Genomic DNA, 25,589 nt, shown 5'->3' on the forward strand with positions numbered 1-25,589 from the left:
CAAAAATTAAATATCACTTTTGTAATACAAACTCTGCTGTACAAAATCTTGGCTACCAGGGAATACATGGAAAAGAGTGATTCTCAACCCAGGAGAGGCAGGCATATCATTTTTTCCTGAAAAAAGCAGGGTTTCCAGACTCTCAAAAACCCTTGTGTGGGCTTGCCTGTGCCCAGAGTACAAATTAATCATTTATTCAGACGGTTCTGCCTCGTGGTATTCTTGGCACTTGTTTCTAAAATGAAGCTTGACCCCTTTCACTGTGTCCTAGGCTCGTGAAGGCAGGCACCCTCATGGATCTGTGCTTATATCCTGTCCCCTGGCCCCTCCACCACACAGAGCCCTGCCACGTAGTCAGCGCTGAAAAATTAATCATAAACTTGAGCCAAATGCTCTGCTGTTGGGCGGCAGGGGGTGCCTTTGCCTGTGTGGTAGGAAAGTGAAGACAGGATCCCTGAATTAAAATGTATGATCACCCTCAACGTGAATTTATGCTCTGTTCCAGGTTCATCACTCATTAAGCCATTATTAGATGACTTCCTTTTCCGAGCTTCTAGAATTATTTTAAATAGTCATTCTCCAGCCGGCAGTGCCGCCATCAGTCAACAGGACTTTCATCCAAAGTATGGAAAATGCACGTTGTGTTCAGTTTTGGTAAAAATTCTCATTCGAAACTTTAGTCCAAAAAGATTTTCTTAACTTGGAGTTTGCCTTCCATGTTGTGAGTCTGTGTATCTGATGAGGGATTATATGCTGTGAGGGAAAACGCACGTGAGTGGGCTTAGGACGAAGCCTACCCGGAGCACAGAAAGCACCAAGCAGGGGTGCTGGTGCCGCTGCCGTCATCCAGACGGGAGGGTGTGTAGTCAGCGGCTGACATGTTCCGGGAGGGACAAAGGCTGTGACATCCTGTGTCCAAAATGAAAGGAAAGTCTTGGGGGTTTGCACTTGTGGTTGAACCTTCTGAGTCTTGACCACATTCTGATAACTGCAACTACTAGTGATTTATGACAGTCAAAACTTCAGAACAAATTTTGTGTTAATTTTTATGGGTAGAAATTGGAAAGATCCCTTTGTAATGTTAGCCGTGAGTGATGTTTATTTATACCCTTGGAGATAGGAGCAGGAGGCAACTGCAAACTACCATCCCATTTGCTTTCAGTCTCACTTTGTTCTTTTCTCATGAAAAGCAGAATTAATTGAGTAATCCTGAAGAAACTGAGAGTTTGGTATTTACACTGAAAAAAATCCTGTACAATTTCAGTGGTTATTGAAATGGGTGAGGCTAAGCAATATTTTGTGGAATCTTAAGAATTACCTTTTCATGCATAAATATTTCTCTACCTAGAGATTTCTTGTTAGCAGAATCTGCTCTCGTTTAATGAGCCCTTCCTTAGAACTTTCAGGACATCCCTCCGTCCCCAGTCTTGCCCCAATCTTCGGGGTAGGCAGTTGTATGCCAGGTCCGTGGGAGACTTTCATTAAAGCAACAGAAATACACGAGTATTTTGATTTTTCAGCAAACATAAAGTAAATTTTATTTTTATTAAAATTAATACCTCCATCTATAGGAAGTATTTTTGTTTTATTTTTAATCATCTGTGGTACCTTGAATAGAAAAAAAAAGGGTTCTGTTTCATTCTTTTCTGAGGTTCTGAATGACATTCATTTATCCTAGTGACTTAACCTTTTCTTGCCAAAACCTTAAAGCCAGAAAGAGACTTAAAGTATTCAGAACTCTCTTTGGCAGTAACACCACTCTTACGTCACAGTAGCAAAAACATCCTTAATGTTTAGCCTGTGTATCTGGTACTTCCCCATTCATTTCCTTCCTGAGCTTTGCAACATTAAGTCCCAGCAAGAAGCAAAGACACCATCTCCATGGTCGTTGTCAGCAGTGCTTGGCGTGGTGTCGCTCCAAGAGTCCCCTGGCCCCTCGGAACGCCTGCTGCACTCCTACGTGCTCCTCTCAGGGTTGGATGTCCTCTTTTCTGTGTAGCCTTCCTAACCTGTACCCCCCTTGGTGATACAAGGTTGGCTTAGGTTACAGTGAGAAATTGCTGTCCACCCTGAAGTGATTTCAACTGAAAGGGGGGCAGTAAAGGAAGCCTTTGGTTTCCTGCACAGTGCGTGCTAATTATCTTTTATGTCACTTTAAACAAATTGATTGGCAAAGTACATGCTTCTGTTTCCATCTTATTCAGCAAAGAGGGAAATTGATTGTGTCCTTGAAGAATTTTGATCTTCAGGAACATAAAATATACATGCGTGTCTTCTGAATTGCATAGCTTTCTTTTTCTGCCAAGTAGATTTTCAGATTTTAGGGTAATAGCCACAAAAATCTTTTGCCTACCTACTTTAATTGAAAGATAGTTATTTCCAGGCAGTGTTTATTATAAAGTTTCAGACTCTTTCCCTTCCATTCTTGCTACTGTATTTCTTAGGTAAGAATGCTGTGCAACAAGCCATGAAAGAATTCTTCGACTTTGTCATTGGGCCATATTTATCCTCCCTGCTCTTCCGACTTCAAGATTGCTAGACTGGCTAGACTTGACTTAGCAGTGTTTGAGGAATTGCAGCTTTTACACTTGTGTTTCAAATGTTGACTGAATTAGTGAGGTATTGAAGTTGATTATTCATTGCTGAAATAGACCTGTATCTGTTGTCCTTAGGTGTAGTACAGTGAATAGCCGATTGGCAGCCTATGAAGTCCTTGTAATGTTGGCTGATAGTTCACCTTCAAATCTTCAAATTATTACGAAAGAACTACTGTCTATGCATCATCAACCTGACCCTGCCCTTACCAAAGAGTTTGATGTAAGTTTTCTAGAATTTGATGCACGTAATATTTTTAGAATGACCTCTTAAACATGTAGTTTTAAGACTGTGTTAATGGTTTCCTAACCACAAAAAATGTATTTTTTTTGCTTACAATGTTCAGGTATTCAAATCAACTATAAACTACAGCATCACACCAACATACCAGAGTACACTGCAAGACGTACATACCCTTTTAGTTAAAGAGGAAGAACATTTTGGTTTTTTTCTTTTTTTCCCTTTTTTTTTTTAAGATTTATTTATTTGCAGGAGTTACAGAAAAAGAGAAAGAGGGAGAGATAGAGAGATCTTCCATCTGCTATTCACTTCCCAGATGGCCACAATGGCCAGAACTGAGGCAGGCTGGAGCCAGAAGCTTCTTCCAGGTCTCCCATGTGGATGCAAGGGCCCATGTACTCGGGCCATCTTCCTCTGCTTTCCCACACACATAAGCAGGGAGCTGGATTGTAAGTGGAGCAACCAGGTCTCGAACTGGTGTCCATATGGGATCCTGGCACCACAGGCAGCAGCTTTGCTCACAGTGCCACAGCACCAGCCCCAGGAGGAGTATTTTCAAGGTGTTTAATAGTTATCTTCAATGAAAAGTAGCATCACAACCTATGTTTGAGTCACTTTATGCTAAGCATAGTGCAGGTACTAGAGATAGAGTCAAGTAAACATTTTCTGTGTCATAGCACAATTTTTGTTCAGTTAGATTCTACAAAAACTTAATTGAGTTTACTGTGCACACAAGGGGGGTTAGGTTTCTGGAGCTCAAAAATGAAAATATGATCCCAGCCCCCAAGAAGATTGGTGCATACTAGAAGAGACCCATAAGCAGATCCTTTCAGTGCAACGTAAGATAAAATGTATCCTGAATGTTCTACCAACACAGAAGCACTTCCCCACCAGCTGCTGGTGTCGTAGGAGGCTTCTTAAAGAAGATGAACCCTGAAACTTAGTGTTAAAGACAGGTGAGCCAGTTGAAGCCAGGTGAGAAGGTCATTCCATTCCAGCAGTGAGAACAACATGAACCAACCAATGGGGCCATACACAGCTCAGTGTCTGCAAGAGGGAACTAAATTGAGGGTGCACAGGAATCCCAGACCAGGAGGGAGAGAACATTTTAAAAGCTGCCTTTGCATTCTCTGCTAACATCCTGGAAAGTCAGACTTACCCTATATGTACCTGACCTGTATATTATGAAATATATAAGTTAAACAGGAAAAGAGGTAGGAGAAGATGTCCTCGGTAAAGGAAATAAAAACTTTAAAAACTTAGAAATGTGAGAGCACATAAACTGGGAACTGTTTTGATAGCAAAACACTTGGTTTATACTGCTTTAGTCTGTAATACTTTAGCTTTGTATTCCCCTATTTCATAATCAGATTAAAATGAATATTTTTGTGTTTTTCTAATAAATCAGGGGCTATACCAGCCTAATGAATAAAATATTTCTCAGAGAAATACTTTTTTACCACTACTGGGAACCAATTTTTCTTATTGTGTGATACCCTCTTTTTTTTTTTTAATCTGTACTTTGGACTGTACAAATAAATCCGAGTTGATAGATCCTGGCAAGGCTCCTGCTGTGAGTGTCAATGGAAAGTGTGTAATATTTAGTGACTACAGGTTCTTGGTGGCTGGTTGGTGTTAGGTGACTGCAGGCACTTGATGTGTGTGGGGAACGCGATGCTGGTCATACATGAGAGCCAAGCTCCTGTTGCAGCATTTCAAAGTGTCTGGTTACAGCACCCTTTCTGCTTGGAGAAGTGCCATCCAGGGTGCCTTTTCTGAATTGTTTCTACCTAGAAAAGCACTGTACTAGGTTTTCATTATTTCAAAACCTCTGTAAGTGAAATGGTAGTAGAGTGCTTACCTGTGTAACTGCATGCTTGTTAAGAGAATGTTACCTTCTTTAAAAAGAAAGGAATGAATATGAACCTTCCTTGACCTTCCACACTGGTTAGGCGTCTTCATGGTGAACACTTCCCAGACCCTTGCTCCTTTTTTCAGCATCCTACCTCAGGTTGTAAGTGTATGTGTGTGTCCTTGAGTCATGCTTGTGTACCCTTCCAGGCAGTAAGATCCTTGAGATCAGAGACTGTGTATGTTTCTGCTCTCTGACATATCCTAGGTGCAGTGCCTGGCACGTGGTAGGCCCTTCCTTAATTTTTGTTAAATGATAACCAAATGACTGAGTGCATGACTACATAAATGGATAAACGCACACACACTTGTCGATGCCAGGTACTTTATGAACAGAATAGAAACATCGAGGTAGTACTGTTTTATTTGGCGTCTGCAGGAGTGCCTTTATAAACCTGGGTTTTGTAACGTGAGTTTTGCAGTGCTGGATGGGTGAGTCTGAGAGTCCGTCTTTCTCTCAGACACCTCACATAGCCGTGGTGGAAATGTGCCTGCAGCAGGTGCTCATCTCTTCCTGCACTGTTTCTGTTGCTCTCCCCCCAGTACCTTCCCCCAGTGGACAGCAGGTCCAGCTCAGGCTTCGTGGGGCTAAGGAACGGCGGCGCGACTTGTTACATGAATGCGGTCTTCCAGCAGCTGTACATGCAGCCCGGGCTCCCCGAGGTGACTTCCTTCCTCTGTCCTGTGGGGTTTCCTATAAGTAGACATCACTGGGATTCTTTCTCCGTAGCCTCTGAAACCTGTGTAGACATAGTGTTGATAAACACACATTTCTGTAAATCTGTGGTTGTAATATGCTGCCTGTATGATGGATGGACTTAGCTTCATGTGAGTTTTGAACTCCAGATTCATATTTGAACTCCAAATTCTATTCAGTAGAAGTAACATTTAAGAACTGTATCATCTCTCTGTTACTACAGAAATACAGTAGTAGCTGGCTTATGATCAGCAGGCAGTGGTTCTGAGAGTAGTCCATGTGTATCAATTACAGTTACTTCTCATAGAGATCCTGGTGTTACAGCTCCCAGTCTTTCATACTCAAACGGAGGTTCAAAGGGATGATTTGTTTCTAATTATATCAGCTAGGAAGTATTGCAGCTAAAAAGAGGCAGAGCTATACCCATATCCAGACACAGATAGCATTCTAAAATAGCAGTGTGGGTGCTCATATGTACACATGTCAAGGTTCCTTGTGAAGCAGTTACATAATTCTGACTTACTCTGTTTTTCATTTTAGTCCTTGCTTTCAGTGGATGATGACACGGACAATCCCGATGATAGTGTATTTTACCAAGTGCAGTCTCTCTTTGGGCATTTGATGGAAAGCAAGCTGCAGTATTATGTACCTGAGAACTTTTGGAAGGTAACTCTTTTTAGATGTCAAGCTATTAAATATTTGGAGTTTAGCTACTTTCTTTCCATTGTGATAGTAATTTCTTGTCTTTACTAAATATCTTTTTTTAAAAAAAGATTTTATTTATTTATTTGAGAGGTAGAGTAACAGACAGAGGGAGAGAGACAAATAGAGAGGTCTTCCATAGGCTGGGTCACTCCCCAGCCAGCCGCAACGGCTGGAGCTGGGCCGATCTGAAGCCAGGAGCCAGGAGCTTCGTCTGGTCTCCCACGTAGGCCATCTTCTACTGCTTTTCCAGACTATAGCAGAGAGCTGGATTGGAAGTGAAGCAGCCGGAACTGGAAGTGGTGCCCGTATGGGATGCCGGCGCCACAGGCAGAGAATTAACCTGCACCACGGTGCCAGCCCCATTTCTTGTCTTTATTAGCTCTGGACTAATCCTGATGCCAGGAACCTGAATTGGATATACCATTCTTAAAATTGGTGCTTGGTTTTAGATGATTACAGTATTGAAAATAGTCATTCATAACTCCTAAGAATTTGCAAATCTTAAATTACTTTGAATATTCCTCATTCTTTAGTTCTTTGAAATATTTGTTTAGGGGCCGGCGCCGTGGCTCACTTGGTTAATCCTCCACTTGCGGCGCTGGCATCCCATATGGGCGCTGGTTCTAGTCCTGCTGCCCCTCTTCCGATCCAGCTCTCTGCTGTGGCCCGGGAGGGCAGTGGAGGATGGCCCAAGTGCTTGGGCCCCAGCACTTGTGTGGGAGACCAGGAAGAATCTCCTGGATCCTGGCTTCAGATTGGCGTTGCTCCGGCCATTGCAGCCATAGGGGAGTGAACCAACAGAAGAAGACTTTTCTCTCTGTCTCTCCCTCTCACTGTCTGTAACTCAATCTCTCAAATAAATAAATAAAATCTTTTTTTTTAAAAAGAAATATTTGTTTAAATAATTTTTTGAGGGGTGGATGTTGTGGCATAGCAGGTTAAGCCATTGCTTGGGATGCCCACATCCTTTGTTGGAGTGCCTGGATCGAGTCCTGGCTACTCTGTTTCTGACCCCGCTTCCTGCTAGTGCATCCTAGGAGACGGTGGATGATGGCTCAAGTGCTTGGGCTCCTGCCACCCACATAGGAAACCTGCATAGAGTTCCAGGCTCCAGACTTTGGCCTGGTCCAGCCTTGGCTATTGTTTTCTCTCCTCCCACCTTATCCTGTCCCCTTCCCCTCCCTCCTTCTCTCCCTATGTGTGTGTCTATACCTTTTGAGTAGATTAAAATAAATAAACATTTTAAAAAGCCAATAAATAATTGCTCTGAACCTGTGCCAGTCATTTTATGACTGTGTTTCACAGAATGGAAGATTCCCTTGCGTTTTCCCCTATTGGTTGATTAGTGTCAGTGAGCGAAGCTGTTGCACGGTCTTAGATCTCACCACATACCCACCTCTGGGTTCAAAGACTTGCTGTGATTACAAGGGCCAGGGGGATGCCTTGGTGGCTAAATGGTCTCGTCCTGCTTCAGTGAAAGCATCCACATCCTGTTAACGAACTTGGTTTAGAAATATTTCAGGGCTCTTTCATCTATTTTATATTCTTTTTCTACTATATTCAGAAATTTCTACTTTTCCTTTAAAATCTATTTAATTCTTGTTACATAGATTTTCAAGATGTGGAACAAAGAACTTTATGTGAGAGAACAGCAGGATGCATATGAATTCTTTACTAGTCTCATCGATCAGATGGACGAGTATCTGAAGGTAAAGAAAATTACTTTCCCTCTGACTCCCTCAAACTCTTATTACAGTATGAGAACAGTCTCTCAGGATTTAGGATCACTATGAAACTAACCACACAGAAATTGATCATCTTTAACATCACTATGAGAATTATTTCTTCTGGGTTTAAACATTAAAACATGCACAGATTCCTAGAATTACATAATTCTTCTGAATTCATCTAACACGATGAGGTATGTAATTTTTAATCCATACTACAAAATAATAGCCAGTTGTGCTTGCATGTTGCTGCCATGCCTTCCTGTATTCCCCAGTCAGGCGACGGCCCCAGGAACTTAGACAGTTCCCTGGCAGAGAGGACAAAGGGACAGGATGAGAACGTGATTTCACTGCCGTTTAAACGGAGCTTTCTCCCTGCACCCAGACAGACCTTCTGAATGGTGTTGACTTCCGGACAGCAAACAGCGGAAGTGGCCTTTGGGCAATAGACACAATTTGCTTATTTCCTTTTTTGCCATAACTTGTAAGTTTGTAGCATTTATCCTAAGAACAAAGAAGAGATTGTAGGGAGTTTCTGCTCACTGGGCAGCTGTGGCACAGAGAGCAGATCAGTGTCCTTGTGTCAGCGCCTCTGCCTGTGTGCATTTCTGTGACAGTGGTCTAATAATGGGATGTTAATTAGTTTCCATTGGTTCCAGCGTCACTTCTTTTCATTTTGATGATGAAATTGAAATCTCTGTTATAACTGAAGTTTTAGGGACATCACTTAGAACTTTAACTTTTTATTCCAACAGAAAATGGGGAGAGACCAAATTTTTAAGAATACTTTTCAGGGCATCTATTCTGATCAGAAGATTTGTAAAGACTGTCCTCACAGGTTAGTGGTGATATCGCTGACATATCAGTGGTCATCGTTTTTAAATGATCTTTCTCATATGCTGTGAATCTGTGGAATGACTTACAGATACCTCTCTCATCTATAAATGTCTAATTTATTCAGTTTCTTTGGTTCCCATTTCAAAATTTTTGTGTGTGGCCTTAACGTACTTGTTGAAATCTGTAAGTTTAAGCAGTTCTAAGTTGTCGGCAATTTGGGGTCCTTGTGTGTGTTTTCTGAAAGACTGAGGGAAGGTCGTGTGACGTCCACTAGGGGTGAGGGTGGTCTTGTGTTCATGCTCTGGGAGAGTTTCAGGTTCCATTGCTGACTGGGCTTCCTGCCGTCTCCTCCTCAGGTACGAGCGTGAGGAGGCGTTCATGGCCCTCAATCTCGGGGTGACTTCCTGTCAGAGCCTGGAGATTTCCCTGGACCAGTTCGTCAGAGGAGAAGTCCTGGAAGGCAGCAACGCGTACTACTGCGAGAAGTGCAAAGAGAAGGTGCCGTGTCTCCCTTGTACAGCAAGGTTACCTTGTTCACAAGCCGTCTGTTGTTCACAAAGTTAGCGTTCGCTCCTGTGGTAACTTCCACTGGATTATGTCCTTACTCGTTTTCACATGGGTGGGAGCGACCTTAGTGTTGATTCCATGGCTGTTTTCTTCTCTCCCTGGAGATAATTGGTTTTTACTTTTCTTTAGAGAATAACAGTGAAAAGGACCTGCATCAAGTCTTTACCTAGTGTCTTGGTGATTCACTTAATGAGATTTGGATTTGACTGGGAGAGTGGACGCTCCATTAAATATGATGAACAAATAAGGGTAACTGGATTTTTTTTAAGTTTTATTTTTCTGAAATTTCTCTCTAACCAGTAATACCTCACTCCCTTCTTCACTTTTTCTTCCTTTGGTTTTCACATTTCATCTTCCATGTGAGAGGTGGGTCTCAGTATCATGAGAAGCCCCCAGCTCCTGGTCTTAAGTATGTGCTCCAGCAAGATGGGCAGATCTGTGAACAGGAACCCTGGTTTCTAGATGGCATCCCTAAGACTCAGCCCAGACTCAGCCTTTCTGAGGTCTTGGGCCTGAATCAGAGAGCTGGGTAGTACTAACTTAAATTAGGAAACCACATCCTCTTGCCTGTAACTGACGGAGTTGTGGCCTGCTGATCAACGTCAGTGTGGTCTTCTGTCTTTACGTAGTTTCCCTGGATGCTGAACATGGAGCCTTACACAGTTTCGGGAATGGCTCGCCTGGATTCATCTTCTGAAGTTGGTGAAAATGGGCGAAGTGTGGATCAGGGAGGGGGAGGATCCCCAAGAAAAAAAGTTGCCCTTACAGAAAACTACGAGCTGGTGGGTGTCATCGTACACAGTGGGCAGGCACACGCAGGCCACTACTATTCCTTCATTAAAGACAGGCGGTAAGTGCCCAGTCCCTTGATCAACATGTGTCATCCCTTCCCTACTCTATCACCTGTGTTTAACTGCAGTGCAAGCAAGCAGGCACTCTGTGTCGTTTTGATAAGTAAGGCCCCTTTAACTATTCTTACCCCTTCAATTTGAAAAGTTGTTTTAGAAATTGAAATAACTTGGCCGGCACTGCGGCTCACTTGGCTAATCCTCCACCTGCGGCGCCGGCAATCCGGGTTCTAGTCCCTATTGGGGTGCCGGATTCTGTCCCAGTTGCTCTTCTTCTAGTCCAGCTCTCTGCTGTGGCCTGGGAAGGCAGTGGAGGATGGCCCAGGTCCTTGGGCCCTGCACCCGCATGGGAGATCAGGAGGAGGCACCTGGCTCCTGGCTTCGGATCGGCGCCGGCCGCCGTAGCAGCCACGGAAAAAGGAAGACCTTTCTCTCTGTCTCTCTCTCTCTCTCTCTCACTGTCTAACTCTGCCTGTTAAAAGAAATTGAAATAACTTGCTGCATTTGTCTTGGGTCTTTTCAGATGGTAGTTGCCTGCTTTATCTGTAGACAGCATGCAGGGAGACATGCAGAGGATGTTTGTTTTAACCTTATTGTGTCTGATCTCTGGGCTCTAGGGGGTGTGGAAAAGGAAAGTGGTATAAATTTAATGACACAGTGATAGAAGAATTTGACCTAAATGATGAGACCCTGGAGTATGAATGCTTTGGAGGAGAATATAGACCAAAAGTTTATGATCAAAGTAAGTATTTATAATGTAGGCTTTTCATTATTCTAATTTTTAAAATTTTTTAATTTGTAGTTTTTGCTCATAGTAGAAGTACTATTGTTTTTACTAAAGTACAACAGATTTCAGGGCAGGCGTTGTGGCACAGTAAGTTAAGCCACCTCCATTCCATATCAAAGTGCCTGGCTCAAATCCCAGATACTCCCCTCTTCCCATCCAGCTTCCTACTGATGCACCTGATGGCCCAGGTGGTTGAGTTCCTGCCACCCACCTGGAAGTCCTGGCTGAAGATCCTGGCTCTTGGCTTCTGCCTGCCCCAGCCCATGGTGTTGCGGGCATTTGAGGAGTGAATTATCCACCTGTTTTGCTCCCCAAAGGCCTGTAATGCCCATCATGGAGGCTGGGCTGGAGCTGGGAACTCAACGCTGGCAGGACCCAATTATTTGAGCCGTCAACCAGTGCCTCTCCAGCTCTAATAAGCAGGAAGCTGGAGTCAGGCATCCTACCCAGGCACTGCAATATGAGACTGCACATCTGCAGGCCAGTGCCTGACCTGTCACCTATACTTTCAAAAACATATTTATGGGTCTGGCGCTGTGGCACAGTAGGTTAATCCTTTGCCTGCAGTGCTGGCCTCCCATATGGGCGCCGGTTCTAGTACCAGCTGCTCCTCTTCTGATCCAGCTCTCTGCTGTGGCCTGGGATAGCAGTAGGAGGTGGCTCAAGTCCTTGGGCCCCTGCACCCACATGGGAGACCCAGAAGAAGCTCCTGGCTCCTGGCTTTGGATCAGCACAGCTCTTGCCGTTGGCAGCCATTTGGGTAGTGAAGCAGTAGATGGAAGACCTTTCTGTCTCTCCCTCTCTCTGTAACTCTACCTCTTAAATAAATAGAATCTTAAAAAAAAAATTATTATGCAGTGTGGCAAAGCAGACTTTCCCTGTACAACCCATACCTTCAGAAAAAAAAAAGTACAAGGAAAAGTCTGTCACAAAACCTCATTAGCGGTGGCTGTTTCAAAAAAGAAAAAAAAAATCTGCAGAGACCTTAGCCATTGCTGATGGCCAGCTTTGAAACATTCTGGGGGCATTTCTAAGTGTGTAGCTGTGGCAGGTTCACTGTATTCGACTTTTACACTATGCTGTTGTGGTCATGCATCTAGTGATGGTAACCTTTAAGGGGTGAACAGGGTGTCATTGCCAGAGCTGACCTGTATTTGGCCGTCTTTGCAGAAATTTAACTGAGGGCAATTACAAGCCCAACCTGTGCCACAGAACATGTTTTTAAATGTTACTCGCTTTTTACTTAAGTCATGTTCTTTCCTTTCTTCATTACCATACACCTCCCTCTACTCCCTGCCTCCCCTGCTTCAGTCTTAGGAACCGAAGTGTCCTGCTACTTTTCTAAACAGTTCTCAAATACTGCATATACTCTGCGTGTAAGGAATGTAGTCAGTACTAACTCGCTGCATGGATGGGCCTTTGTTTTAGATTGTCAAGACAAGACCTTTTATTCATAAGAATTTTCTTACTGTCTTGTTATAAAGCAAATCCCTATACTGATGTCCGTCGAAGATACTGGAATGCCTATATGCTCTTCTACCAAAGGGTATCTGATCAGAACTCCCCGGTGTTGCCAAAGAAAAGTCGAGTCAGCGTTGTGCGGCAGGAAGCTGAGGATCTCTCTCTGTAAGTTCCTCTTCTGTTTCATTTACTGTGTGATTTTGATACAAGATGTGGTGACCTTCGAAAATACACTGTTGGGGATTTCAAGTTAAGCAGCTAAGCTAGAGTGAAATTCTAAAAATGAATTCTAGAGAGAAAGAAGGAAATTAGCAGACGGTCACTGGGGCTCCCTGGTTGCTGTTTCCCTGGCAAGAAGTTCTGTTGCATTTAGAAGCAGTCATATGAAGTAGTCCTTGCCGTCAAAAATGGAGGGATGGTTTTTATGTCAGTAGCACTTCTTGAATATACTTTGTGTCCACAGTACAGTACTGTGCCAGCCCTGTCAGAAAGTCAGCCCTTTGATCCGTGTGGTCAGGAGAGAACGCTGTGTGAGTGTGGCAAGCTTAAATAGCCACTTCTACCAGGTGACTTTCTGATTGTGTCTCAGGTCAGCCCCGTCCTCACCAGAAATCTCACCTCAGTCGTCTCCTCGACCCCATCGACCTAACAATGACCGGCTGTCTATTTTAACCAAGCTGGTTAAAAAAGGCGAGAAGAAAGGACTGTTTGTGGAGAAAATGCCTGTTCGAATATACCAGGTAAGAAACATGGGAGAAAAGCTGAACAGGTATCAAAATTCATCTCCCAGGCCCAGGAGCGCCGCCGCCGGCCTGCTTGTGCGCTCCTTGCTCTGTCACTCCCACTTCACATTCCCAGTCTTGTCCCATGATTCGTTTACACCAGGTGATGGAGGTGGCTGTGGGCTGGTGCTACAGAGTAGTAAGAACCAAAATGAGAAAACACCCTCAGGATGGGCCAGCACTGTCAGTGCTACTGTGAGATAGTGGGGTGTCACTGAGGGGAACAGTGCACAGTAGAGTGACCCGTCCTAAAATCCAGAAGGAAAAGCAAGAAGGCTCATAATGTGGGTAAGCCTCATACGACAGTGGTGACTGTTATTTATTGACTGTACACTGTACTGTGTGCTTTCAACAAATCTCAAACTCTTTATTATTTTTTTTTAAATTTATTTGAAAGAGAGGTAGAGACAGAGACAAAGGTCTTCCATTCATTGGTTCACTCCTCAAATGGCTGCAATGGCTGGAGCTGAACCAATCCAAAGCCAGGAGTCCAAAGCCAGGAACCAGGAGCTGCTTCTGGGTCTCCCATGTGGGTGCAGGAGCCCAAGGATTTGGGCCATTTTCCACTGCTTTCTAAGGCACATTAGCAGAGAGCTGCATTGGAAATGGGGCAGCCAAGGCCCCAACCATGCCATATGGCCTGGCAGCACTGCGGGCCAGGGCTTTAACCTGCTATGATGCGGTGCTGGCCCCAGCAAATCTCTAATTCTTAAGAGTCTTAATTCTTTAAAAAAAAAAAAAAGAGTCTAATTCTTAAATATCAGGTTTTATTCCCATTTTTCAGATAGAGAAACTGAGTCCCAGAAAAAGAGGAAAGACCTACCAGTGTCACAGAGCTAGGATTTAAATTCAGAGCTGCCTGACTACCCAGTCTAGATTTTAAATACTAAGTAAACCAGAGTGAAGGAGGCAGCAGGGAAGCATGCTCTGTTTGTCCTTTCCTTCCCAGAATATCAGCCTAGAATTCACCTGCCCTCATATGGTGACTGTTCTTCACCTTTTTACAGCATCTTACATTGGAAAGGAGATTTTTTTTTCTAACTCCTTTTTTAAAACTTCAGATCTTAAGAGAATTATAAATGACAGTTCACTATTTACCTCTAGAAAAATCCTTTCTGTATTGAATATTTACTGTTTCTTGAAAATAATCACTGATTTCCTTTTGTAGATGGTGAGAGATGAAAACCTCAAGTTTATGAAGAACAGGGATGTGTACAGTAGTGATTATTTCAGCTTTGTCTTATCTCTAGCTTCATTGAATGCTGTAAGTAGCTGGTTGGATTGTACTAAAGAAATAAGAAGCAATTGTAGTTCAGTGTCTTTGAGCTGAAGCCTTGGGTGACTCTCCTCATTCTTAATATGCAGGTTACATTGTTTAAAATCCCACAAACTGTTACTTCCTGGGTGATTCCGAGATGCGGGCAGTGTTCAGCTTGTCTCATGGTCACCCTGAGTGTGTGAGGGCTCCCGCTTACCAGCTTTTCTGAGTGCACGAGAGGCTGAGTGGCTGTGAGTTCACGTCAGTGGCTCCTGGGCTTCCTGGAGATGAGCGTGTCCTAGTTTAGTCAGATAGTACCACACTCGAGATTGACCTGAAGTACTTCTAAGGAGAAGAACTTCAAGTACCGTAATCACACTTCGCCCACAAGGGAATAAAATGTTCTCAGTCTCTTGCTTATTTAATGTCCTGTCGTGTACATGACCTATTTTGAGAGAACTTCATGAAAGAGATGAAGTGGATGTCTTAATCTTTTTATAAGTTTAAATGGGACATTTTCTCTAATGAACTGGATGAATTTTTCGTATAAACGTTTAACTTTTTTTCCTGCATACTACTTTTCATTTTGTGACACTGTGCAGTCATCTATAAAATTTCTGTGAAAAATATCCTCTTTTTTCTCCTTCTCTCTTAGACTAAATTAAAGCATCCATATTATCCTTGGATGGCAAAAGTGAGCTTACAACTTGCCATTCAGTTCCTTTTTCAAACTTACCTACGGACAAAGAAAAAACTCAGGTAAGAAGTGGTACTTTGATGCTCTGTTGACAGAAAGCACTGGTCAGTTCTCTTGAAGCTGAATTTGTATATTCAACCTTTCAAATATTATGGAGGTAACTACCTAATAGATGCTTAGGCTGTGTTCTCTAGCTTTAAGGAATCTCTAGTCCAATGGAAAGGATAGTTGAAACAGAAGTAATGGTGGTACAAGGCACAAACTCTGTACCTCTTCTGGAATTGGGAAAAACCAGATACAGAGATTAGATAGGCTCTAAAGCATTGATGTTTTCAGGATCTTAAAAGGCAAAAATAGGGGGACACAGATTGTTGTAGGCAGATGGGAAGAGCCTGAGTGAGAGCCAAGAGTTGCCTAAGGAACTGTAAATGCCCAGCTGTGTCGTGTTCATTCTTGGAAAGCACTCATGGGAGCCGAGGCAGAGTGGTTGAGTTTGGAACTCATGGAGTAGCACCCTGAGTGCCACACAGACTGGGCTTTGTTAGTGGGACATCATAGAAGGTTTGAAGAGGGAAGTGCATTCAGAGCGATGCACTGAGAACTCGGCGTTGACTGCTTCTTCCTCATTGTTGTTTTTATCTCCAGCAACTGGTAAGTGCCTGGCACATGACAGGTTCTGCGCAGAAGTTCTGTGACTGAATGGGAGGATGAAGAGAGCTGAGCAGTGGTTTGTGGAGTATACCTAGAATAAGGCGGGACACTGGGGCAGGGAGACCTGTTAGTAAGACAATGAAGTGCTTGGTTTTTGTCTTTCTCACTGACATTAGTGAGTCTGTTTCCAAGTATAGAGAGGTTTTTGGACAGATGTTTGTATTCAAACTGTTAAGAAAACAAATATATTGCCAAATTCATTTTTATGTGTGATAATCACAGCTATACTAAGTGATCTCAGTATTTATTACTTAATGAAAAATGAAGAAATAATACATTCCTTTCTTTTAACGCATGCCATAGGATTAACTTAAGAAATTTAGTTGGTTACTTTTACTGTGAAATTTCCTCGTGCTGTTTCCATTGTAGACATAGGAAGACAAAGTATTGGTGCAAGGCAATGGGTAGTGCAGTTGTGATAACCTTTATCCTGTACAAATATTTTTCTGCCATGGAGTAAGGATGTTAATGGTTGTAGATACCAAGTATAAAAACCTTGATGTAAGCTGTTGTGAAAGTAGGCATTTTGTAAATGTAAATTAATTGAGCAAAACAAAATGCTATGGGTCAGATCTTTTTTCCAGTTGGAATTGTTTGATAAGATGCAGAAGATACAAATAAAGTCTGACTTAAGCTTCTTCACAAGTTTTTGTCAGGACAGGGGAGGAAGAGTTGCACCATGGGTAACCAAAGAATACAAAGCCTCGCTTCTGGGGGTGTATCAAGCCGTGTTAGTAGCTCCTTCAGTATCTGCTCTATCTCTCCACACCACCCACTGCAGACATACACACACACGCACATAGCTGCGGAGATCAGAGTAACTCTATAGGGTTATTTGTTGGGGCCTAACATTTCTGTCTTTGCTTTTTCTTAAGGGCTGACACTGAAGAATGGATTGCTACTATTGAAGCATTGCTTTCAAAAAGTTTTGATGCTTGTCAGTGGCTAGTTGAATATTTTATTAGTTCTGAAGGGCGTGAATTGATAAAGTAAGTTTTACAATCTTTTAATTAAAAGAAGTTCATGACTGTCACTCAGAGCTGAAGTTTCTCATAAACATTTTTATTTCAACTTGAAATTGTTTTTCTGATTGGAATCCCAGACGAGTGCTGGCTTGCAGCTGCGGCTGCTCCACTGCCAGTCCAGCTCCCTGCTTTGCACCTGGGAAAGCAGCGGAGAGTGGCCCAGGTGCTTGGGCCCCTGCCACCCATACAGGAGACCCGGAAGAGGCTCTCAGCTTCAGTCTGACCTAGATCTAGCCTGTTGCAGCCACTTAAGGAGTGAACCATTAGATGGAAGATTTCTCTCCCTCTCTCTGTGTAACTCTGCCTTTCAAATAAATAAGTAAATCTTTTAAAAAAAATTTTTTTTAATTCTCCAAAACCTAAAATTTTTTGGCCACCCACCTGACACTCCGAGTGTTTCTGATTTCAGGTTTTCAGATGAGGGGTGCTCAGCTGGTAAAGTCTGTGCAAGAGCCTGAAATCAGAAATGCGTTGGCCCCAATCATCTTTCAGGAGCGACCCATTCTGTGTGTGTCTGCAGCTTGAAACCTTCGGAGGTTCCTTTGCCCAGCCACCCCCTTTTCCATATGCTGTTGATTTGGGGAGCTGACAGGCTATTTCCCTATGTAACATCGCATATTCTGGATCTATGTACTTTCTCTTGGTGCCTTCCCATGGGACATGATGGGAAATGTACAGCACTCCCTTGGGGGCACTCTTTCCAGAAGAGCCAGGCCTGAGTCAGACCTCCGGAACGGAGCATTACAGGAACACTTGCGATCTTCTAAACTTCTTCATAGTTACCACTTAGAACCTTAGTGGATTTTCAGGAGAGTCTGCCCGTCTGATTGCGTTTGCAGCTACATGGAATGAGCAGGCCTGGAGACTTCAGAAAGCTCCACTGGCCCGGGATACTTGAGCTGACATCTTTGAGTAATTATATTTCTCGAGGAACCTATATTGGGAAGGTTGAGATTACAGAAATCAATCCCTTTTTTTATATGATGTTTCTGTTTTAGAATTTTCTTGTTGGAGTGCAGTGTGAGAGAAGTACGAGTTGCTGTGGCCACAATTCTGGAAAAAACCCTAGACAGTGCCTTGTTTTATCAGGATAAGGTTGGTCTCATTTTTAAAATGTTAATAATGCATTCAGATTTCACCAAATGTTTTGAATTATACATAATCAGAATAGCTAGGATTGGAGTCTGGAAGTTTTGCCACCTCTCAACTTCTGTGAACTGACTTTCTAATATGTGCCAGGAAAGAAAGCATTCTGTCCCTTTCTCCCTATATTCCAGAAGTCAGGGTGGGCTGGAATCTAGGTCTGCTTTGGCCCACTTCAAGATTTTCTCACTAGAACACACCCCTTGTAGAATCCTCTCTCAAGAAATTGTATTAGATATCTCTGAACCGAGACTAGCCTGAGTCTCAAAACCCTAATCTAAAACAAAAGCATTTCGAGCCACATCTGGCTTTTTGTCTCTTCACTCATAAGCTGTTGTCCTGATCTAAACCTGTAGTTAGCAACCAGGGGCTCTTTATCCAGGGGCATTGCACAGCAGAGTTTCTTCCTAAGTCTCCATTATTCCCTAATCTGTGTCTTGTTCTTCTGAATTTCTTCTTCCTAACCCTGTCTCCTGGCTCACAATTCCACGTATACATGTGCTAAAACCAGACGATGGTGTTTATTATGTCCTCAGTCCCCTAAGATTTACAATAAGTCATTGCAAATCTGATTGATCAATCTGTTGTTAAGTCCGAGAAAATATAGCAGTTACTTCCCAAGTTTGCTGTTTCAAACAGCTGATACTACATGGAAAACTTTGAAAAATGTTTTTAGAACAAATTGGTTCCTTAGAAACATTGTCAAGAGGCCAAACTAAATCCGAGTTCTAGGAATTGCTGTCACATTCAGTTGTTGGCTTTGGTGTGCAACCTTGAGTGAGTCCTTTGAAGAAGGTGTTGATCAGAACAGTGCCCGGTCTCCAAACAGTTCGCTCATCAGCTGCCTGACCCAGGGTGCACTATTAGGCCAGACAAGCCCAGGAGCATTGCTCAATCCTGGATGAACAAAGAGGTCAAATATGCCCTTTAGGAAGATCCTGGAAGAGGACTGTCTCTGAATTCCAGGAATTAGGGAGTGGTTTTTGATCAGCTTAAGTTGCGTCATTTTCAGACCTGAAGGCAGCATATCTAAAATAGGTGATTGCAAGCTGCTTAGGCCAGTTTGAATGTCATCACTCCAAGATAGCCCTGTGCAGGTTTTCTGAGAGGCATCTCCCTCTCCTCCTTCCTCCCTGCCCCAAACTGAACATAGATAAAGGCAGAATTCCTGGGCCACAGCAGGTCGTCCCTGCCGCACCCATCCACTGCAGGCCACTAAGACTGGGGGACCTGATCTTCATTCTCACATTGCAGATGGATTTCTGGGGACTTGTCCAAAAACAGCTGGGGTGGGAGGGAAAGAAGGAGCAATGTCCTAACCCAGATGGTTTCTAAACAAATAAAATGTTTTTCAAAGCTTTCCATGAGGCGTCAGCGGGCTTCCAAGTAAGTTGCCAGTCAAGTCGGTATCACCGTTGTCATCTGTCAGGCTGTCGCTCTGCACCACTCCCTCGGCTTGGTTTCCAGCCCCTACGCCTGTGTCTGTGTTTTTATTCTTTGCATCTGTGATTATGTGAAGAGGTAGCACAGTGGAGGGGGATTCAGGAGTGCAGCTCCCCTGAACACCTGGCCTATTTTAAGAGACAGAGAGAATCTGGGTCTGGAGGAAATGTGACCAGTAGACATTAGGCCCATGTCCTGGACTCTGATGAGCAGGAAAAGAAACCAGACTTTCCTTTCCGTTATTGCTTCAATACCAATCTTTCCCTGAAGGCAAAACTGATAACTCTGTTTTTGCTCCCCAAAGCATAAGTAATCCATCTTAATCTGAGACTGAATTGTATGGGACTTTTTTTGTTCTTATGGTGGTTTACTTCAGATTAATACTGTAGCAATGTCTGTCTTACATTGTTTTTCTGTATGTAATTTTCATCTCTCCCTGAACCAGTTGAAAAGCCTTCATCAGCTGCTGGAGGTACTGCTCGCTCTGTTGGATAAAGATGTCCCGGAAAACTGTAAAAACTGTGCTCAGTACTTCTTCCTTTTCAACAGTTTTGTACAAAAGGTAAATTACCATGTTTCTGGTATCTTTTCCTGACAACAGCAGTTCTATAAAAAAAATTTTATCCACAGAAAAATTTTAGACAAGGTCAAGTGAATTCTGTGATTTACGTGATTTTGTGAGTGTTCTTAAAAGTCATATTTGTGGATTGTACAACTGCTACTTGTAAAAGCTCGGAGAAGAGATAGGTTCAGTTACCCATGGATCGTAGAATCTGCATTAGACCCCTGTGTATTTAGTAGCCATTGCAAAGCTCGATGAAGCCTGAGAATTTTCTCAATGAGATTTTAGTTACAGTACTTTCTGTATGGAAGTTACAGCATTTTAAAATGTATTGACTCCTTCAGTTACATTTATGTCATTTAGCTCTTTTAAAACACGTTTTTCTCTGGACGGGAGTATAATTCTTATTCTCCATCTCTCGTGACAGCAAGGTATTCGGGCGGGAGATCTCCTCCTGAGGCACTCAGCTCTGCGACACATGATCAGCTTCCTCCTCGGGGCCAGCCGGCAGAACAACCAGGTAACGACCAAGGCTGCTTCCCGGCGGCCGGTCTGTAGAGCCTACTGCCTGCAGCGCCAGTCCCCGTGTGAGTGCCAGGGCAGGGCAGGCGGGCTCCGTCTCGGGGGCTCCGAAAGCCTGCAAGGCACGTGCTGTTGGGGTCCTTTCCCTCCTCTCTGGGGCTGTGAGCAAGGCTGTTTGGTTGGCGGCTGGCATGTCAAGTCACATGCTAACCACATGGCCAGAGGGGAGTAGTGGACTGGCAGATGGAAGATCTCTGTTTCTCTTTCTCTCTCTGTCACTCTGCCTTTCAAATAGTTTTACTTCCATTCTCAGGCAAGAAATTAAAGCCCAGAGATGCTAAGTAACTTGTTCCAAGTCACAAAATAAGGAAGACATGGGTAAAGCAGCGATTTCAAAGCCAGAGCTTTTCCCCTGTGTCTAATTGTGTAGGCGGAGTGGTCCTTTCTCGGGTAAGGGAGACAGACTTGCTGCTTGGGCCTCACTCAGCACCCGGTCGTGTCTCCCTGCTGCTCTTCCTCAAGTACTGATGCCATCGCAGGCTCTGGGTATTGATAGTGTGTGGAGACTTTATGCTGGCCCTTTTTCCGTGAAACCTCTTTCATAGCAAGGGCACCACTGACACCGGTAATTGATTAAATTCACCATAATTCACCTGCACATAGAAATTATACTTGGCATTTATGGAGCAGTTTCACTTTGGAAAACATTTTTACTTTTAATATTTCATTTGGTCCTCAACCACAAAGTAGGCAGAACAGGTAACATTATGTCTGCTATTACACAAAGAGGTCAGATGCTATTGTGATAAAGAACATAGCAGTGCATACAACACAGTGAGTGGCAAAGGCAGAGCCAGGTACCCTGCTCGCCACCCTCAAGGGCTTTGCCCATTGTACTGAGGTTCTTAAGCACTCGGGGACCTGAACCAAATCCTGGAATGGATTGGTTTTAGAATGTGAGCTGATATGTATGGGGGAGTCCCCTTTAGCTAACTTAAAACCTGTGACTGTTTTGCACTTTGACCTTTCCTGCTGTCAGCGCTGAAAAGTAACTGTGGCCCAGAAAGTCATGAGCCAGCAGATCCTCCCTTCTTTTTCATGTTTTTTCACCTAAAACACGAACGTCTGCTTCATCTCCCCTGGTGACAGATCCGTCGGTGGAGTTCAGCACAGGCCCGAGAATTCGGGAATCTTCACAACACAGTGGCGCTACTTGTTTTGCATTCGGATGTCTCTTCCCAAAGGAACGTTGGTGAGCTTTCATGTCTATGACGCACCCGAGGGGAAGGCTCTGGTTGGCAGCTGGATGGGTATTGCTTGTTTCTCATTTGGCTATTTGATATTTGAGGAACGCTGAAAATTTGTGTTTTAACTCGTGTTGAACTTCACCTTAGTTTTACCAGTTTGTCATGGAGAAAGTGAGTCAGTCACTTACCTGGGAAGCGGGAAGATACCTGAATATTTTTAGGAGCCACTGTAGGATTAACGACTGATTCAGAGTTCATTCATAGCGTGATTTGAGTAACAGAGAGCAGGAGCAATAGCCGGGTGTGAGGTGGAGTCTCACTGTGTGAACTTGACTGCGCCACCTCACCTTGCTGATCCTGAGTACGAGATGGAAATGTTAAAGACCATATTTCCCCAGGGGTCACAAGAATCAGTGAGATGAATGTGTAAGTGCTCTGTGCAGAGGGGATCTGTATGTAACGTGTGTCACTGTAGCATGTTTGGGTATCAGAGCTGGTAGGAAGTTGGTAGCATTCCTCGTTTTGTCACTGAGAACCAACAGTACAGTTGGCATTGACACAGCAAGCACCAGGGTGTCCTGGGTGACGCACCAGCATCCTCACCCACGTGTGTGCTGCATGTTCGTGCCGCTCCTGGGCCCAGCATGACCGAAACAGCAGCAGGAATAACCATGATGAAGCACAGCCCCTGGAGTGGGTTCAGTGTTCTCTGTGTGCCACCGTGCTGTGTTGAATTTACACAGCAACCAGTGTAGTGGTCCCTACTGTGGGTGAGGAACCAGGATGTAGCCGGCCTGGTGACTGCTCAGGGCCCACAGCTAGTAAGAGGCACAGCAGCCAGGGTGAGAAAGCAAGCCGCTGGCCCCCAAGGCAGGGAACCACATAAAAACCCAGAGTGCATTCTAACGGGAGAGCTGCTTGTGGACCCTCTAAAGAGACACTCGGGGGACCCTGGGCTAGCTATGACATAAAGTCCCTGCCTACACTCAGTTCTTCTTTTTCCCCTCCCCTCAATTTTTAGTTATTTCTTTGTTTGAAAGAGAGAGACAGAGATCCCGATCTACTGGTTCACTCCCCAAATGCCTTCGACAGCCGGGGCCGGGCCAGGTGAAGCCAGGAGCCAGGAATTCAATCCAGGTCTCCCACGTGGGCAGCAGGGGCCCAACTACTTGATCCGTTACCTGCTGCCTGCCTCCCAGGGTGCACATTAAAGCACATAAATCAGGAGCGGAGCTGGGACTCAGAGCCAGGCTTTCCCAGATGGGATGTGCACAGATATGTCCCAACTGGTGCCATAACCACTGTGCCAAATGCCTCCCTGCCCCCCTACCCCCGAGGCTTCCTCAACCCCGCTCATTTGTCTAAGTCGTAAATTCATACAGTTCTGTGAAAACAGCCTTCCATTGTGCAGCCTCATTTTCCTGGAAGATAAGGCAGCCCTTCCTGGCGGTTAAATTCTGCTCAACCTGGTAAGATTGGCCATTATTTGAGGACAGTTGTTTGAGGACCAAGTGTCTTGTCAGCTGCAGCTGTGGGCGTGTTTTCATCTTGTCTTGAGCGGGAGTCACTAGGATCCCACAGCTCCAGCCTAGGCATACATCAAAGCGAACAGGGCCAGGTTTCCTTGTGTCTGGCCTTGCCTCAGACCAAGGGGTTGGTTGCATGTGTGAATCTGTAGAGTCACCCACCTCATGGATGTCTGTGGCATGGAGTAGCACCAAGTGACACAGCTTTTGTTCCTGGGTCTCTCCTAAAGCTCCTGGCGTATTTAAACAGCGGCCTCCAATTAGCATCGCTCCCTCAAGCCCTCTGCTGCCCCTCCACGAGGAGGTAGAAGCCTTGTTGTTCTTGTCTGAAGGGAAACCTTACCTGTTAGAGGTAAGTACTTATTCTAAAGCCATTGTCTGCTATAGTTAGTTTCTCCTATTTGAGAAAAAATGCCTTTTGTTACTAGTTACATTTTGCAGGTTACTCTGCTGAAGAGGTTATTGATAAATGAAGAACTACTTTTTTCAGATTAATCTGTCTTCCTATGTATGTCAAAAAGTCACTCATAGCAGAGAGTATCAGTCCTCTGATGAGGAGCTGGGCCTGCAGGCCCGCCTGGCCCCAGCAGGAGGCAGCATAGCACTTCTCGGTCACACTGCTCAGCTCATTATCTGTCAGGGGTTTGTTCCCACCACCGGGCTGTCCCTCGTCCTGGAATGCCGCAGCTCTGACTACACAGGTTCTTCAGGCCCTGGAGTGTGGGAACCCGTTGCCCACAGCCTGTGGTCGTGGCACATGCTGAGTGGCCCTTCCGAGCCGCCACTTCCTCCCAGAGCTCCATTTTTACGGAGCTAATTTTCTGTTCTCTCTCCCATAACCTGATCTGCATATACCTGGATCTATGAACAGCGTGTCATGCTGGGTTTGTATTTTTTAATTATATCAGCAAGCTCTGCTTTGTGTCTTTTTTTCCTTAAGCCCTTAAGCTTAGCACTATTTTTTAGACGTATCAGTGATTGCTCTGATCACTGAGGAGGCATTTGCCTCTGAAAACCTGACGAAAGTAATGCTATCCCCCAAAAATGCACATTTGCATAAAATTGTGTGACGTTTCAGACAGGCATAGCACCTTGAAGGCTGACCGTAGACTCCAGTGGTGAAGACAGCCTGCCTCAGGGCCCTGGCAGCAGAGCGCCCACTCCCGCAGCCTGCAGAGGGGCCTGCACCAGCCCGTGCCACGAAGAGTGGGCAGCTGGGTGATCTCTTAAGCTGCAAAAAACAAGAGGTCACTGCCTGGACCCCGAGCCCTGGCCGCCTTCCTGTGTCCAGAAAAGAGGGGCTATTGCCCCCTCCTACCCAGTGCCCTCCCTTCCTCTCCCTCCTGTGGAGTCTCCCATCAGCCATCTGGTCCTCCTCTTAAGGCCAGTTGACGAGGGCCCCTTACAGTTTCCCATGTCAGGTCACTGATGTGAAATGCTCCTGGCCCTGCCCCCTTCTTTGAGCCCTACCACCACCCCTCCACTGCAGAAGGAAACCAGTTGCTGGTTTTTCCCCTCAGTCCTTTTCCAAATAGGTTCTGTCTACCCTACTCCCCAATCCCTGAACTATAAGTCAGTGCTTAAACTCCAAACCCTGAGTGGTCCCGTCTCTTTCCTGGGCCTACTGGCACCTGAGCTGGGAGGGCATGGCCCCATCTGGGTTTTTATAAATGTCTTCCTCAAGTTCAAACCTCCAGCTTATGAACCAGCTGTGTCTTTATTTTTTTAACTTGGTAAGCCAATACTGGGCTTCATGGTTAGGGAACGTCTATAATGTGAAACAACTTCTGTTGACATTTTCTCCCATTGTTGTGAATAACCCCAGAGTCATACTTTTTTTTTTTCCTAATTACTAAAACCATTCTCTTCCACCTGGTTTTACTGTAACCTTTGGAAAAAAGAATAGATGTCATCCCTTTAAAAAAAAAAAAAAAAGACAAAGCAAGCCTGCTTTGAGGTAGTGTTGCTGACTGTGTGTGTGAGTGGAGTGCGGTGTCTTCCTCCTGTGTCTCCCCCCAGGTCATGTTCGCCCTGCGAGAGCTGCCGGGCTCGCTGCTGGCGCTCATCGAGATGGTGGTGTACTGCTGCTTCTGCAACGAGCGCTTCTCCTTCACCGTGCTGCACTTCATCAAGGTGGGCGCACGCGCACGCTGCGCAGAGGCCCCGTGCTCCCGGGCGGCAGTCTGAGCTGCTTGCCTTCACTGTCTGTCCTAGTCAGGAAAACAGTGCAGGCTCATTTTCAACTGAAACAGAACTCAGAGCCCCCTATTCAGTGCTAATCACTGTGAACATTGTCTT

General features: G+C 44.6%; 1 protein-coding gene across 3 annotated transcripts in view; it reads left to right on the forward strand.

The window, feature by feature from the left end:
- Positions 1–25,589, forward strand: part of USP24 (ubiquitin specific peptidase 24) — a 152,297-nt gene that overhangs the window by 113,859 nt on the left and 12,849 nt on the right. For all 3 annotated transcript variants that reach the window (XM_051856428.2, XM_051856430.2, XM_051856429.2), the window contains 21 exons: positions 506–623; positions 2,673–2,817; positions 5,290–5,409; positions 5,984–6,109; positions 7,759–7,857; positions 8,631–8,713; positions 9,069–9,210; positions 9,409–9,528; positions 9,909–10,129; positions 10,745–10,869; positions 12,399–12,540; positions 12,965–13,115; positions 14,326–14,421; positions 15,071–15,174; positions 16,699–16,812; positions 17,847–17,943; positions 19,880–19,996; positions 20,424–20,516; positions 21,668–21,770; positions 23,522–23,643; positions 25,311–25,424. In XM_051856428.2, coding sequence (XP_051712388.2) covers positions 506–623; positions 2,673–2,817; positions 5,290–5,409; positions 5,984–6,109; positions 7,759–7,857; positions 8,631–8,713; positions 9,069–9,210; positions 9,409–9,528; positions 9,909–10,129; positions 10,745–10,869; positions 12,399–12,540; positions 12,965–13,115; positions 14,326–14,421; positions 15,071–15,174; positions 16,699–16,812; positions 17,847–17,943; positions 19,880–19,996; positions 20,424–20,516; positions 21,668–21,770; positions 23,522–23,643; positions 25,311–25,424 — 2,552 coding nt within the window. The remainder of the gene's footprint in view (positions 1–505; positions 624–2,672; positions 2,818–5,289; positions 5,410–5,983; positions 6,110–7,758; positions 7,858–8,630; positions 8,714–9,068; positions 9,211–9,408; positions 9,529–9,908; positions 10,130–10,744; positions 10,870–12,398; positions 12,541–12,964; positions 13,116–14,325; positions 14,422–15,070; positions 15,175–16,698; positions 16,813–17,846; positions 17,944–19,879; positions 19,997–20,423; positions 20,517–21,667; positions 21,771–23,521; positions 23,644–25,310; positions 25,425–25,589) is intronic.

This window comes from Oryctolagus cuniculus, chromosome 7 (assembly GCF_964237555.1).
Source record: "Oryctolagus cuniculus chromosome 7, mOryCun1.1, whole genome shotgun sequence".
Lineage (NCBI taxonomy): Eukaryota > Metazoa > Chordata > Mammalia > Lagomorpha > Leporidae > Oryctolagus > Oryctolagus cuniculus.